At 37.9% G+C, this 17,235-nt stretch overlaps 1 protein-coding gene across 1 annotated transcript in view; it reads right to left on the reverse strand.

The window, feature by feature from the left end:
- Positions 1-17,235, reverse strand: part of TYR (tyrosinase) — a 111,556-nt gene that overhangs the window by 10,173 nt on the left and 84,148 nt on the right. The window contains exon 4 of the mRNA XM_005896255.2: positions 8,213-8,394. Coding sequence (XP_005896317.1) covers positions 8,213-8,394 — 182 coding nt within the window. The remainder of the gene's footprint in view (positions 1-8,212; positions 8,395-17,235) is intronic.

The following is a 17,235-nucleotide window of genomic DNA, read 5'->3' on the forward strand; positions in this document are numbered from 1 at the left end:
CTAAAGATTCAATGAAATCCCTATCAAGCTACCAATGGTATTTTTCACAGAACTAGAAAAAATAACTTCACAATTTGTATGGAAATACAAAAAATCTCAAATAGCCAAAGCATCTTGAGAAAGAAAAATGGAACTGGAGGAATCAACCTGCCTGACTTCAGACTATACCACAAAGCTACAGTCATCAAGTATGGATGTGAGAGTTGGACTGTGAAGAAAGCTGAGTGCCGAAGAATTGATGCTTTTGAACTGTGGTGTTGGAGAAGACTCTTGAGAGTCCCTTGAACTCCAAGGAGATCCAACCAGTCCATCCTAAAGGAGATCAGTCATGGGTGTTAATTGGAAGGACTGATGCTGAGGCTGAAACTCCAATACTTTGGCCACCTCATGTGAAGAGTTGACTCATTGCAAAAGACCCTGATGCTGGGAGGGATTGAGGGCAGGAGGAGAAGGGAATGACAGAGGATGAGATGGCTGGATGGCATCACTGACTCGATGCACATGAGTTTGGAGGAACTCCGGGAGTTGGTGATGGACAGGGAGGCCTGGCATGCTGCGGTTCATGGGGTTGCAGAGTCAAACATGACTGAGCAATTGAACTGATTGACTGACAGTCATCAGGACAGTATGGTACTGGCACAAAGACATAAATATAGATCAATGGAACAAAGTAGAAATCCCAGAGATAAATCCATGCACCTATGGACACCTTATCTTTGACAAAAGAAGCAAAAATATATAATGGAGAAAAGGCAATCTCTTTAACAAGTAGTGCTGGGAAAACTGGACAACCACCTGTAAAATAATGGAACTAGAACACTTTCTAACACCATTCACAAAAATAAACTCAAAATGGATTAAAGATCTAAATGTAAGACCAGAAACTATAAAACTCCTAGACCAGAAACTATAAAACTCCTATAAAACATAAGTAAAACACTCTCTGACATAAATCACAGCAAGATCCTCTATGACCCACCTCTCAGAGTAATGGAAATAAAAGCTGAAATAAACAAATGAGACCTAATTAAACTTAAAAGCTTTTGCACAATGAAGGATACTATAAGCAAGGTGAAAAAACAGCCTTCAGGATGGGAGAAAATAATAGCAAACAAGGCAACTGACAAAGAGTTAATCTCTAAAATATACAAGCAGCTCATGCAGCTCAATACCATAAAAATAAACTACTCAATCAAAAAATGGGCCAAAGAACTAAACAGACATTTCTCCAAAGAAGACATACAGATGGCTAACAAATACATAAAAAGATGCTCAACATTTCCCATTATCAGAGAAATGCAAATCAAAACCACAATGAGGTACCATCTCATGCCAGTCAGAATGGCTGCTATCAAAAAGTCTGCCAAAAAATAAATGCTGGAGACGGTGTGGGGAAAAGGGAACCCTCTTCCCCTGAAAGTGGCACTGCACAGTAGTGTGGCCACTATGGAGAACAGTGTGGAGATTCCTTAAGAAAACTGGAACTAGAACTGCCATATGACCCAGCAATCCCACTGCTGGGCATACACACCAAGGAAACCAGAATTGAAAGTGACACGTGCATCCTCCTCTCATTTTTAAAATCAAATGTCAAGTCTTTTGGAATATATTAGAAGAAGGAAGCTCTTAGCAAAGTAGCACCATATAGATGGATAAAAAAACAAGACCCCTACATATGTTGTCTACAAGAGACCCACCTCAAAACAGGGGACACATACAGACTGAAAGTGAAGGGCTGGAAAAAGATTTTCCATGCAAATAGGGACCAAAAGAAAGCAGGAGTCACAATACTCGTATCAGATAAATTAGACTTTAAAACAAAGGCTGTGAAAAGAGACAAAGAAGGTCACTACATAATGATCAAAGGATCAATCCAAGAAGAAGATATAACAATTATAAATATATATGCACCCAACATGGGAGCACCGCAGTATGTAAGACAAATGCTAACAAGTGTGAAAGGAGAAATTAACAATAACATAATAAAAGTGGGAGACTTTAATACCCCACTCACACCTATGGATAGATCAACTAAACAGAAAATTAACAAAGAAACACAAACTTTAAACGATACAATAGACCAGTTAGACCTAATTGATAGCTATAGGACATTTCATCCCAAAACAATGAATTTCACCTTTTTCTTAAGCGCACATGGAAAAAAAAAAAAAAAAAACAGCTTACTTGAAAAAAAAAAGCATTTCAATGAAATAGCAGTAAATAGAAATTATGATTCCTCTTTCTATGAAATGTCAAACATTAGGAGAAATAATATTAAAATTCCCAAATACCTCCATGATAGCAATATTCAGGAAATAGTTTATGGTAAACATTTTTAATAAACAGCAGCATAAAATAATCAGTGTTTAATATCTCTGGTGTGTGAAATACAAATGCATATATCCTCAATATAAAATAGGCTTCTTGTCATTACAATTTCATGCTTGTCTATTTGAAATGCCCATAATAACAAAAAAATAAATTAAAAAATAAATAAAAATAAAAAACATTAAATTGTATATCTTAGCACGGAGGCAATATGATAATCAATAAGTTCAAAATCTTCATGAATCTTTAAATTAAGACTTCTACTACAGCATATATTTTCCCCCAGGAAAATGCAATAAAATTTAACTGAATAATGCATAAAAAAAAATGAAGTATATATGTTTTAGAAATACATACAGATTAAAAGTTAAAAATACTGTTGAAAAAATAAATAAATAAAAAAATAAAATAAAATAAAATGTCAAGTCTTTTGGAATATATTAGAAGAAGGAAACTCTTAGCAAAGTAGCACCATATAGAAAGCAGGAGTACATTTGCCAACAGGATTCAACCCATTTCGGTTTCATCTTTTAACCAGTTATGAATGTGAAAAAATGACCTGCTACTCAATTTTTTAAAACATCGCTATATTCAATTATAAGAGAAAATGTTTGACTAAAGCAAGAAATTATCAGCAGCCTTAATTATAAACATGTCTGCCTAAATGATGAATAATTAACTGCCTGAACTAAATTATATTGAAAAATTTAAAGACATTTTTAGTAAGGTGGTTAGAGTTTAGCAATTAATAGAGATAAAACTTAAACTCCTTGAAAGTACTATAGGAGCACTAGAATAATTCATAAAATGGAAAATAGGCAACAATTGTTATTTATTTTAAAGCAAAACTTTTCTAAAACTTGTGCAAATTCACAGCTGTATGAAAATACTGTAAATACATAAAACATTTAAAATCAATTTTATTTTAAAAAATCTAACTATAAATAAATAATAAATACCATTAATCCCTTAATGTGATACTCCTTTCCCTTTTCTTCTCTAATACTTCTTGTTGCCTTTTCGGTAAAAAGTACCCATTTGGACATTAGGGAAGGAACAATGAGGTGGAGCTTTGTAGGCTGCAGTCTACGGGGTTGCAAAGAGTTGAACATAACTGAGCATGAACACATGCATGCATACAATGAGGTGGAGCATGAAAGTCACTACCGCATTGTGATCATAAAGGACTGTAAAGACTGGCAGTTTATATGCTCATGTCTCGCACATCAGCATCTACAGGCCCCAATCTCTTCTGAGGTTCGAGGCCATCTAGCTACCTCAGAGACATCTTGACTCTGATGTGCCATTCACCCCATTTCACTGTGTAATGGATACCACCGTGAGATTCTCTCCATGTCTGGCCCTGTTCCTATTGTTACTGCCTTAACGAATTCAATCACCATTTATCATAGGCCAGAAAGCTTAAAGTCATCTCTAATATTTCCTTCTTTCTCATCTATTACATAAATCATTTTCCAAGTTCCATAAATTTTGCTTTCAAAATAACTTCAAATTCTTTTGTCCTTTCTACCTCGCCTCCTATCACTGCTGCTGCAATTCAAATTTCCTTCAGCTCTCCCCTGGATACTTGTAATAGCATTTTCATCAGCCTCCCTGAATGTGCTTTGCGACTGCCATAAAACTTCCTACACGCTGCAGCAAACATAATCTTATGAAAACTCAAATTCGACCCTGATTTGTTTAAAATTCATTAATGAATCTGTTATCCTAGCAGTCTGGCCCAAATTCATGATCAAGACTCCCTTTTCAACTAATGAATTCCTCCTGTCATGGATATTCTCTGAAATGTCACTTCATTGACTCCTAGAGATAAGCACATCTCTAAATAAATGAGTCATTAGGAACGTGGTGGTTTAAGGTCTTTCTCTTTCATTAGGAGGAGACTACGTTGCTTGCCACTGTATTTGTAGTGTCTAAAAGAATGCCTTGTACAAGACAGTTACTAAACATATGTATGTAAAAGGAATAAATAAACCAATAAAATCACCTAAAAAATACCTAGTGCAATAGAAGGCTTGAAATACAGTTTAGTTCAGTTCAGTTGCTCAGTCGTGTCTGACTCTTTGCGACCCCATGAATCGCAGCACACCAGGCCTCCCTGTCCATCACCAACTCCCGGAGTTCACTCAGACTCACGTCCATCGAGTCAGCGATGCCATCCAACCATCTCATCCTCTGTCATCCCCTTCTCTTCCTGCCCCCAATCCCTCCCAGCATCAGAGTCTTTTCCAATGAGTCAACTCTTCGCATGAGGTGGCCAAAGTATGGGAGTTTCAGCTTTAGCATTATTCCTTCCAAAGAAATCCCAGGGCTGATCTCCTTGAGAATGGACTGGTTGGATCTCCTTGCAGTCCAAGGGACTCTCAAGAGTCTTCTCTAACACCACAGTTCAAAAGCATCAATTCTTCAGTGCTCAGCCTTCTTCACAGTCCAACTCTCACATCCATACATGACCACTGGAAAAGCCATAGCCTTGACTAGACGGACCTTTGTTGGCAAAGTAGTGTCTCTGCTTTTCAATATGCCATCTAGGTTGTTCATAACTTTCCTTCCAAGGAGCAAGCATCTTTTAATTTCATGGCTGCAGTCACCATCTGCAGTGACTTTGGAGCCCCCCAAAATAAAGTCTGACACTTTCCACTGTTTCCCCATCTATTTCCCATGAAGTGATGGGACCGGATGCCATGATCTTCATTTTCTGAATGTTGAGCTTTAAGCCAACTTTTTCACTCTCCACTTTCACTTTCATCAAGAGTCTTTTTAGTTCCTCTTCACTTTCTGCCTTAAGGGTGGTGTCATCTGCATATCTGAGGTTATTGATATTTCTCCCGGCACATTAAAAATATCTAAAAATGACCTGAGTATTAAGCGGTGTGATTTTTTTTTTAGCAAGCTTTATTTATATGTATTGTACTATACACAAGAAAGTGTTAGGCCCTCAGTTGTGTCCATCTCTGTGACCCCATGAACTGTAGCCCACCAGGCTCTTGTGTCTGTGGGATTTCCCAGGCAAGAATACTGGATTGGGTTAAGTATACTTTATTTGTGTGTAATTACATGTAAGTCATACTTACATGCATTTATTCTTCATGATAAATATCACTTGTGTTCAATTTAATTCATTGATTTTACCCCATACCAGATATTCTTTGGTATTTAGACTAGAGAAGCTTGCAAGATATCAATTCTGATTTTGTAGGGCTTACAGCCAAAGTAGAAAGAAAGAAAGTGAAGTTGCTCAGTTCTGTCTGACTCTTTGTGATCCTATGGACTGTGGCCCAACAGGCTCTTCTGTCCATGGGATTTTCCAGGCAAGAATACTGGAGTGGGTTGCCATTTCCTCCTACAACAGCCAAGGTAGAGAGGGGGACAAATCATATGTAGAAAAACTAGCATGCAATTCTAACAAAGGAGTGATTAAACATGACTGTGTGTATATGTGTGTGTGTATATATATATATATATAATTATTTTGTATCTGAGAGTTTGACAAATAGATGAAGAGGATCAGAATTTAGCTAGAGAGAATAGTGTGATCAAAAGCATGAGCCCATGAAAGAGTCTATTATGTTCTGGGAATGGAAATCATAAAATCTTGATGGTGAATCTTTGAAAGACTGTTATCAACATGTTCCTTTCTTTACACACTATGGGTGTTTCTAGAAGGAAGGGGAAACATGTCACTGGAGATGACCCTTCTTTTTGACTCACAGGAATTCACCCCCCTTATCACTTCTCCACACTCCACCCTTATCACATCTTAACCCTGTTCACAGTGATCTTAAGGTTTTCAAAGAACTGATCTCCTCCACCTGGAGAAGGCAATGGCACCCTACTCTAGTACTCTTGCCTGGAAAATCCCATGGACGGAGGAGACTGGCAGGCTGCAGTCCATGGGGTCATGAAGAGTCAGACACGACTGAGCCACTTCACTTTCACTTTTCACTTTCATGCATTGGAGAAGGAAATGGCAACCCACTCCAGTGTTTTTGCCTGGAGAATCCCAAGGACGAGGGAGCCTGGTGGGCTGCCGTCTATGGGGTCCCACAGAGTCGGACACGACTGAAACGACTTAGCAGCAGCAGCAGCAGCAGATCTCCTCCACCAGCCATTTTAGTCCTCTTCCCATTGGCTATGATCTTCAGATAAAACAGAACAGGTCAATCAAACCCATATCTGTCCAACCAATGGCTCCCCAAAGGGCAAGAGAATATTGATAAAATACAGATTCTCCTGTTGACCTTAAAGTGTGGTTCTGCTATGCCACATACTAGCTAGATGGCCTGGGACAAGTTATTCATATGCTTTACGCCTCTATTTTCTCATCTATGATCTGGAAAAAGAAATAATAGTATCTTCATAAGGGTAGTTATGAAGATTAAAGCAAATAATGCATACAGCACATCTAGAAGAGTTCATGACACCTAAAAAGATTCATAATGTGTTGGCTATTATGAAGTGATTCAGTTTATCACATCTGTGTAATTTCCCGTTGCTCATGCTTCTCAAATTGGACAATTTAGCATTCCAGAAATATATAGTACACTTTATACCTCTATTTTGTTATTCTTTTACTTTAGAATACTCCCTACTCTTTTCCATCTGGTACCTGCCCGCTCACCTTTCACGGCCTCATCTTGTTTCTCTAGTTTGAACTATTCTGAAGTCATTGCTTTCTCCTCTGTGCTCCCGTAGTATTCTGTTTATGACTCCTTTACTGCACTTAACACAGCCTGATGTTTCATAGTTTCTTTGCCAATGGTCTGATTTGTACGCCGAATTTAGAGCTCTTTGACGCTAGAGGTATGTCATTAATGTATGTGTCACTAAGGTGTAACAAGAGGGGGTAGGAAGTTGATAAATGTAATTTATCTGTTCATTTAATTTTACTAATTTATTCACCTTTTCATGAATTATCCATGAATATAATGAAACATCAGTGCTTGTTGAATACCTCTTATCCACAAGCTCTGTGTTGTTTTATTGCTTTTGACCATCTTCTGTTAAGTGGAGAGGACCCTGTAGAATTGAAATCTGGCTCTTACGTATGCTTGTATTTGATACTGGGAAAGTCACTGAGATTGTTTTAGCATCAATGTCCTCACCTTATTCTAGGGATAATAATACTTACCTAATATATTCTGACTAATAATGCATGTATAGTATGGAGTAGACTCTCAGATTGTATGGGAACTTTGCTATCTGTTCCTCATTTATCAAGAAAATACACACATACTTAAACTAAGGAAGATTATTCAAAGCCTAGGTATAGTTACAATCCTAGGCTTTTATAACACTACCTTAATCATAGTCATAGCAATTATTATTATTATATCTATTAGCATTATTATTATTAATAGAATTTAATATCAAAATGTTCACAGGTTTTCTTGATAACCCTAGCAGGAAGCTCCCAAAGATGATTCTAAAACTGGTAGATATTTTTCTTGTGCAGACTGCACTAGGTTCTTAATGCCCTTAATTATCATAATATCTCTTTGAGGTATTATATTCCCAATATCTTAGGTTAAGAAGCTGAAATTCAGGGAATGGAAGTCAGAATTCCCAAGGTCACACCAAAGTCTGTTAGCATCAGGTCTCACACTCTCTGATTTTAATTCTTGTGCTCTTCCCAGGTTGCCACACACAGAATGCCTTATATTAAGCACAATGGATAAGAGCTTAAAGATTATTTCAGCTTGGGCCATGTAATAATAAATCAGTGATGAACTAAGGATTATAATGCACTTTCCAAGTTAAAACATTGGGGGATAACACTTTAAAATCATAAGGTTTTGCACACTCTCAAAAAAGATTGGTCACATCAGACTGAGCAATTCATATGAAAGAAACTGAGCTTTACCTGAATCTTGTAGGTAGCTATAGTCATAGCCTAGATCTTTGGATGAAATAAAGAAGTCACCGTTTCTGTAGAGAGGGATGAAAGGAACCATGTAGGATTCCCGGTTGTGCCCAATGGGTGCATTAGCTTCTGGATAAACATCTTGAAGAGGATGATACTTTCGAAGCCACTGTTCAAAAATACTGCAGAGGAAAGGATTATTCAGAATCAGAAACATATTGTTGTTGAAGAAATATCTGGAGTTCTTAAAGTAAAATAACAAGGCATATCTTAAAATCTAAAGCCATGGAAATATACCAAACATAGTTTTCATGCTTTGAAAAGATTTTGTAAAGCCACAGTTCATGCTGTCAGGCCCTGATGAAATCCACTCATTTGAGAGAAATATTAGAGGATAATTTTGGAAAAGGAATTTCTTAGATGATAAGTGAAAGTTAAATGACAAGTTAAAACCCTTCAGAATGCCACAGAGCAAGTGTAATTATTGGCTGAGTGACAACCGAGACATAGTCATAAATAATATATGTCTCTTATCTCAAAGAAAGTTCACCCAAAGAAAGAACATGCAAAACTAAATTGGAATCAGTATTAGAAGTTGGCTATTTTTTGATCATGGTAGGGGACTTTATTTCAACCTCCTTGTTATGTTTAGAGAAGTATATGTTTAATGAGGGCTGTCCCTGTTGGTTTGGCGGTAAAGAATCTGCCTGCAATGCATCAGTCCCTGGGTTGGGAAGGTTCCCTGGAGAAGGGCATGGCAACCACTCCAGTATTCTTGCATCTCATGGACAGAGGAGCCTGGTGGGCCACAGTCCATGGGGTCACAAAGAGTTGGACATGACTGAAGTGACTTAGCATGCATGCACACATACTTCATAAGTCTTGTTGAGAAAAAGAGCTCACCTTCCATGACAGAAGGTAAACATACTTAGCACTTACCATTTCCCAGCTTCCCAGAAAGCTAAAGTATGACCACATGATCAATACTCAGCCAATCAGACATACCCATTCAAGACTGAAACAGGAGATACTGATACGAAAAAGTAAGGACAACGGAAAAGCATTCTAGCAGTGGGCAAGGGCAGTGGTGCTAACATCATCCTGTTTATAAGCATGAGATCAGAGGTATCAGTAAAGGTAAGCGCTGCCCAGAGGCAGCCTGTGTTCGAGAGCACAGCTTTGGCAGATGATTTGGCTGCTGCCCTCCTTTCTCGTTCTTACCTGTTTCTCAACCTGCATCTCCACGATCTCCTGAATTATCCATTATTCTTTCAGCAAATTTGTTCCCTTTTTAATTCAGCCAGAGTGAGTTTCTGTTGCAAGCAATTAAAAACCCTGACAGGAACAAAAGCTAAAAAACTAAGAGATCAAAACTGTCCAGTAGGGACGGAAGTGAAACTAAGTATAACAGAACATGTAGTGGATAATTACAGGGGTGACAAAGACAATGCCTTTGTATGATCAGACCACATAGCATAGAGGGAAGAACACTAGATCTGGGGTCAGAAAACTCCCCTTGGGTCCTAGATTTGTGATTTAAGAGCTGTATACATTGCATAAGCTCATAAGCAAATCACAGAAACTCTTGAAGGTTTAGCCTTCACATCCTTAAAATGAAAGTAATAATATCTATCCCATCTGTCTCCAAACAAATTCTCCAACGTGGTAGTTTTTAGGAAAGTGCTAAATAGATAAGCTATTGTTATTTAGCTCTAGAATTAAAGCTCAGAGGCAAAAGTTTTGTGCAAGAAGCTGGTATCGAAAAAAAAAAAAGTGATGTTTCAAGTAGACAGAGAAGTTTAAAAAAATTTTTTTTTTGAAGTACGATAAAGACGAGAACAAGGAAGCCAGATGGCAGCAGTGATAATTGCTTTTTGGTGATGAAAAAGAATTCTATTTGTTTAAAAAATCCGGACTTCAAATGCTAGTTGTGGTCAAAGTTGTTTTCATTGTGAATTAATTGAAGGATAAGTAGGCTGCTGATAAATACCTCGATTATTAAATACATTTTCTGAGTATTTACTATATATTTAGTTTTGAAGAAATATGAACCTACATAAAACTCAAGTTCTGTGGGTTTTGACAAAGTTGTCTTAACGTTAAGACAACTTTAAGACTCTAAAATGTTTTAACCTGTTTAATTTTTCTTTTATTCATCTGAATAATGAGAGTGATATTTAAGTCATGAAGGTATTGCAAGGATTAATTAAGCAACCTAAATGTCAGATGAATGGATAAAGAAGATGTGATATATATTTATATATATATATATATATATATATATATATATATACACACACAATGCAATATTGCTCAGCCCATAAAAAGAATGATATAATGCCATTTTCAGTAACATGGATGGACCTAAAAATTACCATGCTAAGTGAATTAAATAGGTAGACAAAGACAAATATCATATTATATTACTTATATGTGGAATCTAAAATAGGATACAAATGAACTTATTTATAAAACAGAAATAGACTCACAGACATAGGAAAAACTTGTGGTTGCTAAAGGGGAAGGGAGTAGAATGGTAAAATAGGAATTTGGGATTAACACATATATACTACTATACATAAAATAGATAAACAAGGACCTACTGTATTCAATGTCTTAAAATAACCTCTAATGGGAACTGTATTCAATGTCTTGTAATAACCCATAATGGAAAAGTATCTGAAAAGTATATATACACATGGGCATCTCTGGTGGCTCAGTGGTAAACAATCTGACTGCCAATGCAGGAGATGTGGGTTCAATCCCTGGGTCAGAAAGATCACTAAGAAAAGGAAATGGCAACCCACACCAGTATTCTTGCCTGGGAAATCCCACGGACAGAGGATCCTGGCGGGCTACAGTCCATGGGGTTGCAGAAGAGTTGGACATGACTCAGTGACTAAATAACAACAATGTATGCATATATATGTGTGTGTGTGTGTGTGTGTACAATATAAACTAATCAATTTGCTGTACACCTGAAACATTGTAAGTCAACTCTACATCAATAAAAATTAATTAATTGAAAAGATTAAAGGGTTAATTAAAATAACATAAGTAAGATATTAGAACAGATCCTGATGCTGGTAAAGACTGAAATCTAAGGAGAAGGTGCAACAGAGGATGAGACAGTTAGATCGCATCACTGACTCAATGGATGTGAATGTGAACAAACTTTGGGAGACGATGAAGGAATGGAGCCTGGTGTGCTGCAGTCCACGGGGTCTCAGAGTTGAACACAGCTTAGTGACTGAGCAACAACAACTGAAATATATGGCTAAGCGTTGGACAGATGGTGAGGAGACGCCGTCTTCACCCCACAGCATCTTTCTCTTCTTCATGATTCATGTTATACTAGAAGTTACAGCTGGTGAGAGATGTGAGACATGCTATCACAGAAATGCCAAAGCTGTGCATATTTGAACTAGCTCTTTTAAAATGGTTATTATTCTTTAAGCAGCAATGGGGAAACAGTATTCAAGAGGAATTTTTTTTTTTTTTGGTGTGTACCTCCATTTCCTCAAGTGAAGAAATTAGGAACTGGCTTAACTGGCTTAACAAATAAATCCCAAATTCTTTTCAAGTCCTGTATTTTATGAACTACTCTTCTTATTTTGATGTCTATGGTTTTCTTCTTTTCATGAAAGCATTACTTGTTCATTACACAAAATTCAGAAAATAGAAACATGCAAAAAGGAGAAAATTAAAAAAAACACACATACTTGCTTAATATTTCTGTTAGTTTTTTAAATATGCAAATATAACACTATATATATATTTTAACAAAAAGAATTATAACATAGACACTATTTTATAAGACTTTTTATTAGTATTAAATGTTGAAGTTATATTTAAACATGTTTAAACAATATTATCCCAGGGACGGGGGAGCCTGGTGAGCTGCTGTCTATGGGGTTGCACAGAGTCGGACACAACTGAAGCGACTTAGCAGCAGCAGCAGCAGAAACAATATTCAGCAGTTTGCAAGTGGTAAATCTATTTTTTAATGAGAAGGAGGCCCTCTGATAATTAATCTCTCCCCATCCCTATTAAACTTTGGCTGATTTAGAAACAGTCCAATATACAATGAGCTATTATATAAGAGCTTCAGGCAGACATTGTGCCTTTTGTCAATTGAGAAAAATTACTCTTATAGTTCAGTTTATATATAATCTTATTTCTGCCAAGAAATAAAAATTCTTTACCTAAATAGGACAAGGACATCAATTCTTAGCACCAAGAGATATAATGGATGAAACCATTAATGTGCTCACCTACCTTATCCACCTTTTAAAATGAAGGTATTAATCCTGTTTAAATTCTTCATCAGTGGTTCTCATCTTCAGTTAATTTCATCACACCATGTCTAGAATGGCTCACATCAGAATACTAATGTTTAACTTGGATAAGCACACTGACATTTTGGGAAGCAAATTATCTTCTTACCAAAGATTTATTTAACCTGCATCTAGATGGTTTTTTGGAAGCCTGGGCAACAATGAAATGCACAAGAGAGGGTTTAGGAAAAGGTTAAGCTGATCACAGACAAAAACAAGGAGGAATGTGTTTTATGTATAAAAATAGCACGGATGTCTGGTCACTTCCATCCTTACAATAAGACAAAGCTAGATAAGTGGAAAATCAATAACTTTTCTTGGACTTATGAGAGAACCGAGGTCACAGAGCAGACTACTTCTCCCCAAACTGCAGAGATAACTGCAAGCAGAGGAACTCAACTGCTATTCCCTTTTCAGGAGGAGAAGCTAGATCCATAAACCCAAACACTTTGATAAATGCCTGGAGACTGGTGATGAGAGAAGCTAGTGATGAGATGGACAGCTAGTGATGAGAGACACTCCTGGGACCCATAGTCTTAGGGGGATTCCCACACATGTGGGGCTTTTACTTCCAGGAACTCTGTCCAATTTTCACAATAAAGATCTGAGAAAGATCCTCTCCTGGCTGTGTTGGGGGAGGGAAAGAGTATCCATTGTGAAATACACACAGAGGTCTTCCCCACACCAAAGCCCTTCAATCCAGAGGAAATAACCACCAGAGTATTATTCCAGTAGGAGGAAGGGAACTCCTCAGTCCAGCCTCTTTCAGCCTTCCTGTCTCATTTAAGGCTACATGGGTCAGGGCTTCAAGGAAACAGATTGGGAATATGACAACTAAAAAGGGAGATCAGAGGTGGAAAAATCAAGAAGCTATACCACTGCAGAAACACTCATGACAGTCACAGCCCGAAGACACTGGCCAACTAAAAGATTGAAATTTAATCAGAATACTATAGGACACTTTCCCTCTCCTGTACTCTACCATGATACCAACAGAGTTCTAATATGATAAGAGTGGATTATAACTAAAAGATCTGTGAGACAAATAGTTTCTGAGGAATAGTATCACTTTGAGTCATAGAATAAATGTTTGATTATAAGCAAAAGTGTAAAATAATAGTCTCTGTGGAATAGTATCAATTTGAGACATGGAATAAACGATTGTAAGCAAAAGTGTAAAATAAATATAGATGAATGCAAACTGATAATATGTATACCTACCTACATCTACCATGTGGAAGAATTCCAAATAATTATGCAGACATCTCATCCTCTATCATCCCCTTCTCCTCCTGCCTTCAATCTTTCCCAGCATCAGGGTCTTTTCCAGTGAGTCAGTTCTTCTCCAGAGAAGGCAATGGCACCCCACTCCAGTACTCTTGCCTGGAAAATCCCATGGATGGAGGAGCCTGGTAGGCTGCAGGCCACAGGGTCGCTGAGGGTCGGACACGACTGAGCTACTTCACTTTCACTTTTCACTTTCATGCATTGGAGAAGGAAATGGCAACCCACTCCAGTACTCTTGCCTGGAAAATCCCATGGATGGAGGAGCCTGGTAGGCTGCAGGCCACAGAGTCGCTGAGGGTCGGACACGACTGAGCGACTTCACTTTCACTTTTCACTTTCATGCATTGGAGAAGGAAATGGCAACCCACTCCAGTGTTCTTGCCTGGAGAATCCCAGGGACGGCAGAGCCTGGTGGGCTGCCGTCTATGGGGTCGCACAGAGTTGGACACGACTGAAGTGACTTAGCAGATGCAGACATTTTGAGTACATAAAGGAGCAATGCGTAACTCCCACTCCTTATGTATGGGGTGTCTGTAGTAACTTTCCCCCAAAGAGCGCAATATGGAAGGGCAGTGGAACCATTTAGGAGTTTGAAAGTGAAAGTATTAGTCGCTCAGTCATGTCCGACCCTTTGCCAACCCTATGGACTATAGCCCGCCAGGCTTCTCAGTCCATGGAATTCTCCAGGCCAGAATACTGGAGTGGGTTGCCATGCACTTCTCCGGGGGATCTTCCCGACTCAGGGATCAAACCCAGGTCGCAGATTCTTTACCATCAGAGCCACCAGGGAAGTCCTTAGGTTTGAGAAAACTGGTGAATATGGTATCTGCCAAGTGACCAAAGCAAACACTGCCCATGGTCAGCCATGTTGATAGCGTGTACCCTTGATATGATGGGGAGAGAAGAGTGCTTTCCACTCGGTCCTCTTCCTCCCCAAGTAACTCCAGTCTACAAAATTCCAGTCGAGGGTCAATCTGTAAAACACCTGAGCAGTACTCCTCAAAACTGTCAAGGTCATCAAAAACAAGCAAAGCTCGAAAAATAGCCACAGTCAAGAAGGAGGGAGGAGACATGATCACTAAATGTAATATGAGATCCTGGATGGGATCTTGAAATACAAAGAGATATTAGATAACAACTAAGTAATCTTAATAGACTGTAGTTAATAATAATATAGCGAAGTTGTTTCTTGAATTGTGACAAAACTTCCATACTGATGTAAATTAAGAATAGGGGAAACTGGATGTGAGATATATGCAAACTCTGGTATGTAAAGAGAAAATGATTCTTAAATTTCCTTTTTAAAAATAGAACAACAGGGTTCAGGATGGGGAACACATGTATACCTGTGGCGGATTCATTTTGATATTTGGCAAAACTAATACAATTATGTAAAGTTTAAAAATAAAATAAAATTTAAAAAAATAAAATTAAATAAAATTAAAAAAAAATAGAACAACAAAGAAACCTAATGTGATTGGATATTAGGGAACTGATTTGCTTTAGTACATTCACTGGTACAACACAATTGTATAAAAACAATAGAATTCTTTTTCATTGACTTATTCAACCATTTCATAAATAGTTGAATACATATACGCATCTATAAACGGGCTCTTTGTCGGGTATTGATGTAGTTCTGTGTCCTTGTAGTACTTAGATCTAGTGGTGGGGATAGATACTAACCAGTAATTTCAGAAATGTATCTTTAGTTACAGACTGGCAGATACAAAAGCAACATGGCAATACAATTTAGTGAAGAGGTCTGATTGATTCTGCCGCCTTTGGGAAAGTCTTTGATGGTGTTAAAGGATGACTATTTGGAGAAGTGGTATATGAGTTTTTCTGAAAAAGAATAGAATTTGCAAGAACCTTCAATGGGAGGCTACATTCTCTTATCTGTCTCACTCCTCCCGTAGCTTGACTTATTATCTACAGCTGATGACTTCTCAATTTATATTTACAGAGTAAATCTTGGTCTTAAATCTCAGCCCAAATTTCCAGCTGCCCATCTGGCACCCTCATTGAAATATCTCAAAAGCATCTTAAAGCACAGCACACAGAATCTTCAAAAATCTTGACATTAACATCTCTTCCTTATGCTACCCTTCTCCACTGATCTGTAACTTTGGGAATAAAAATATCTGTCCAGCCAGAATATGTAAAGAGTGACCAATGTATCTATGGAGAGAACAGTTTGAGATGAAGCTAGAGAGGAATCAGGGTCAAAATCAAGAAGGGCAGTTGAGGACATGCAAGAAGTATTTGCAATTTCTCCTAAGAGCAATAGGAAGTCACTGTTTGTCTCTGCAGTGGTGAGAGATAACATGAACAGATAATTTTTTAAAGAGTACACAGATTGCACTGTGAAGAAAGAACTGGAGGATAGTCAGAACTGATGTGCAGGGAACAAGGGAGGAGGAAATCAGCAAGAAAATGTATCTATGTTAAAAAAAAAAAAAATGTGTAGCTTTCCAAGTGGTACAACTCAGGAGTGAGGCATCACAGAAGACTCCACATTTTCTGGTTAAAGGGGACTCACAATCAAAACAGAAGCAGAAGAAAGGAAACTGGAGAAATTTGGTAAGGCCCTGGAGGCAGATAAGAACCCAGGTCTTTGGGCTGATATACTCGGGCTGCTTTTTCCTCTGACACTCCAGTCACCTCTGCCGGGGACTTGGTTTTTTTCTTCCTTATTTTCCCCAAGTGGATCCTGAATTACTTCTGTCACTGACTAAGCCTTGCATTCGGGGGCAGGGTTTGGAGACAGGACTGGAAACGTACAGAAAAATAGATGCTAGAATATGAGTTAAAGACTCCACTTCAGAAGTTATCTCTGAAAATAGAAAATAGTCTATAGTCATCCACTATAGTCTATAGTCATCCTGTTTTCTTTCCCTGTGGGAGAAACAAACCTAGAATGAGACAGACATTGTTTTCAGAGCAAGCAAAAGTACACTGGAGAATATCAGTGCTATCTCCAAGCTACAAACCTCATCCTTCTAATCTTCCTTTTCTCTGTGCCTAACACATAGTAGGTGTTTAATATTTACATGATCATTGCTGCCGCCCTCCTGAGTTTATAATCTCACCCAGGAGAATGAGTTCTTAATAAAGCCATTTCTCTTAACACAACCTCTCGGTGTATGTTGCTTATTGACGTAAGCTTCAACAAATCAAGGAGGTAACTGTTATATTGATCCCATTTTACAGAAGAGAACATTGACTCAAAGGGTTGAAACTCTGCCAATGCTGACCCAACAAGACTGTGGCAGAGAATCCAGTGTTTCATGTCAGATTTCTGTTAGTTTTACAATTATACTCAACTTGCAGAGCTGTGGCCAGAGCCCAGGTGTTCTATTCCAAGTTAAATATTCTTCCACTAACAAGCGAAATGTT

Source organism: Bos mutus, chromosome 29, assembly GCF_027580195.1.
Source record: "Bos mutus isolate GX-2022 chromosome 29, NWIPB_WYAK_1.1, whole genome shotgun sequence".
NCBI lineage: Eukaryota > Metazoa > Chordata > Mammalia > Artiodactyla > Bovidae > Bos > Bos mutus.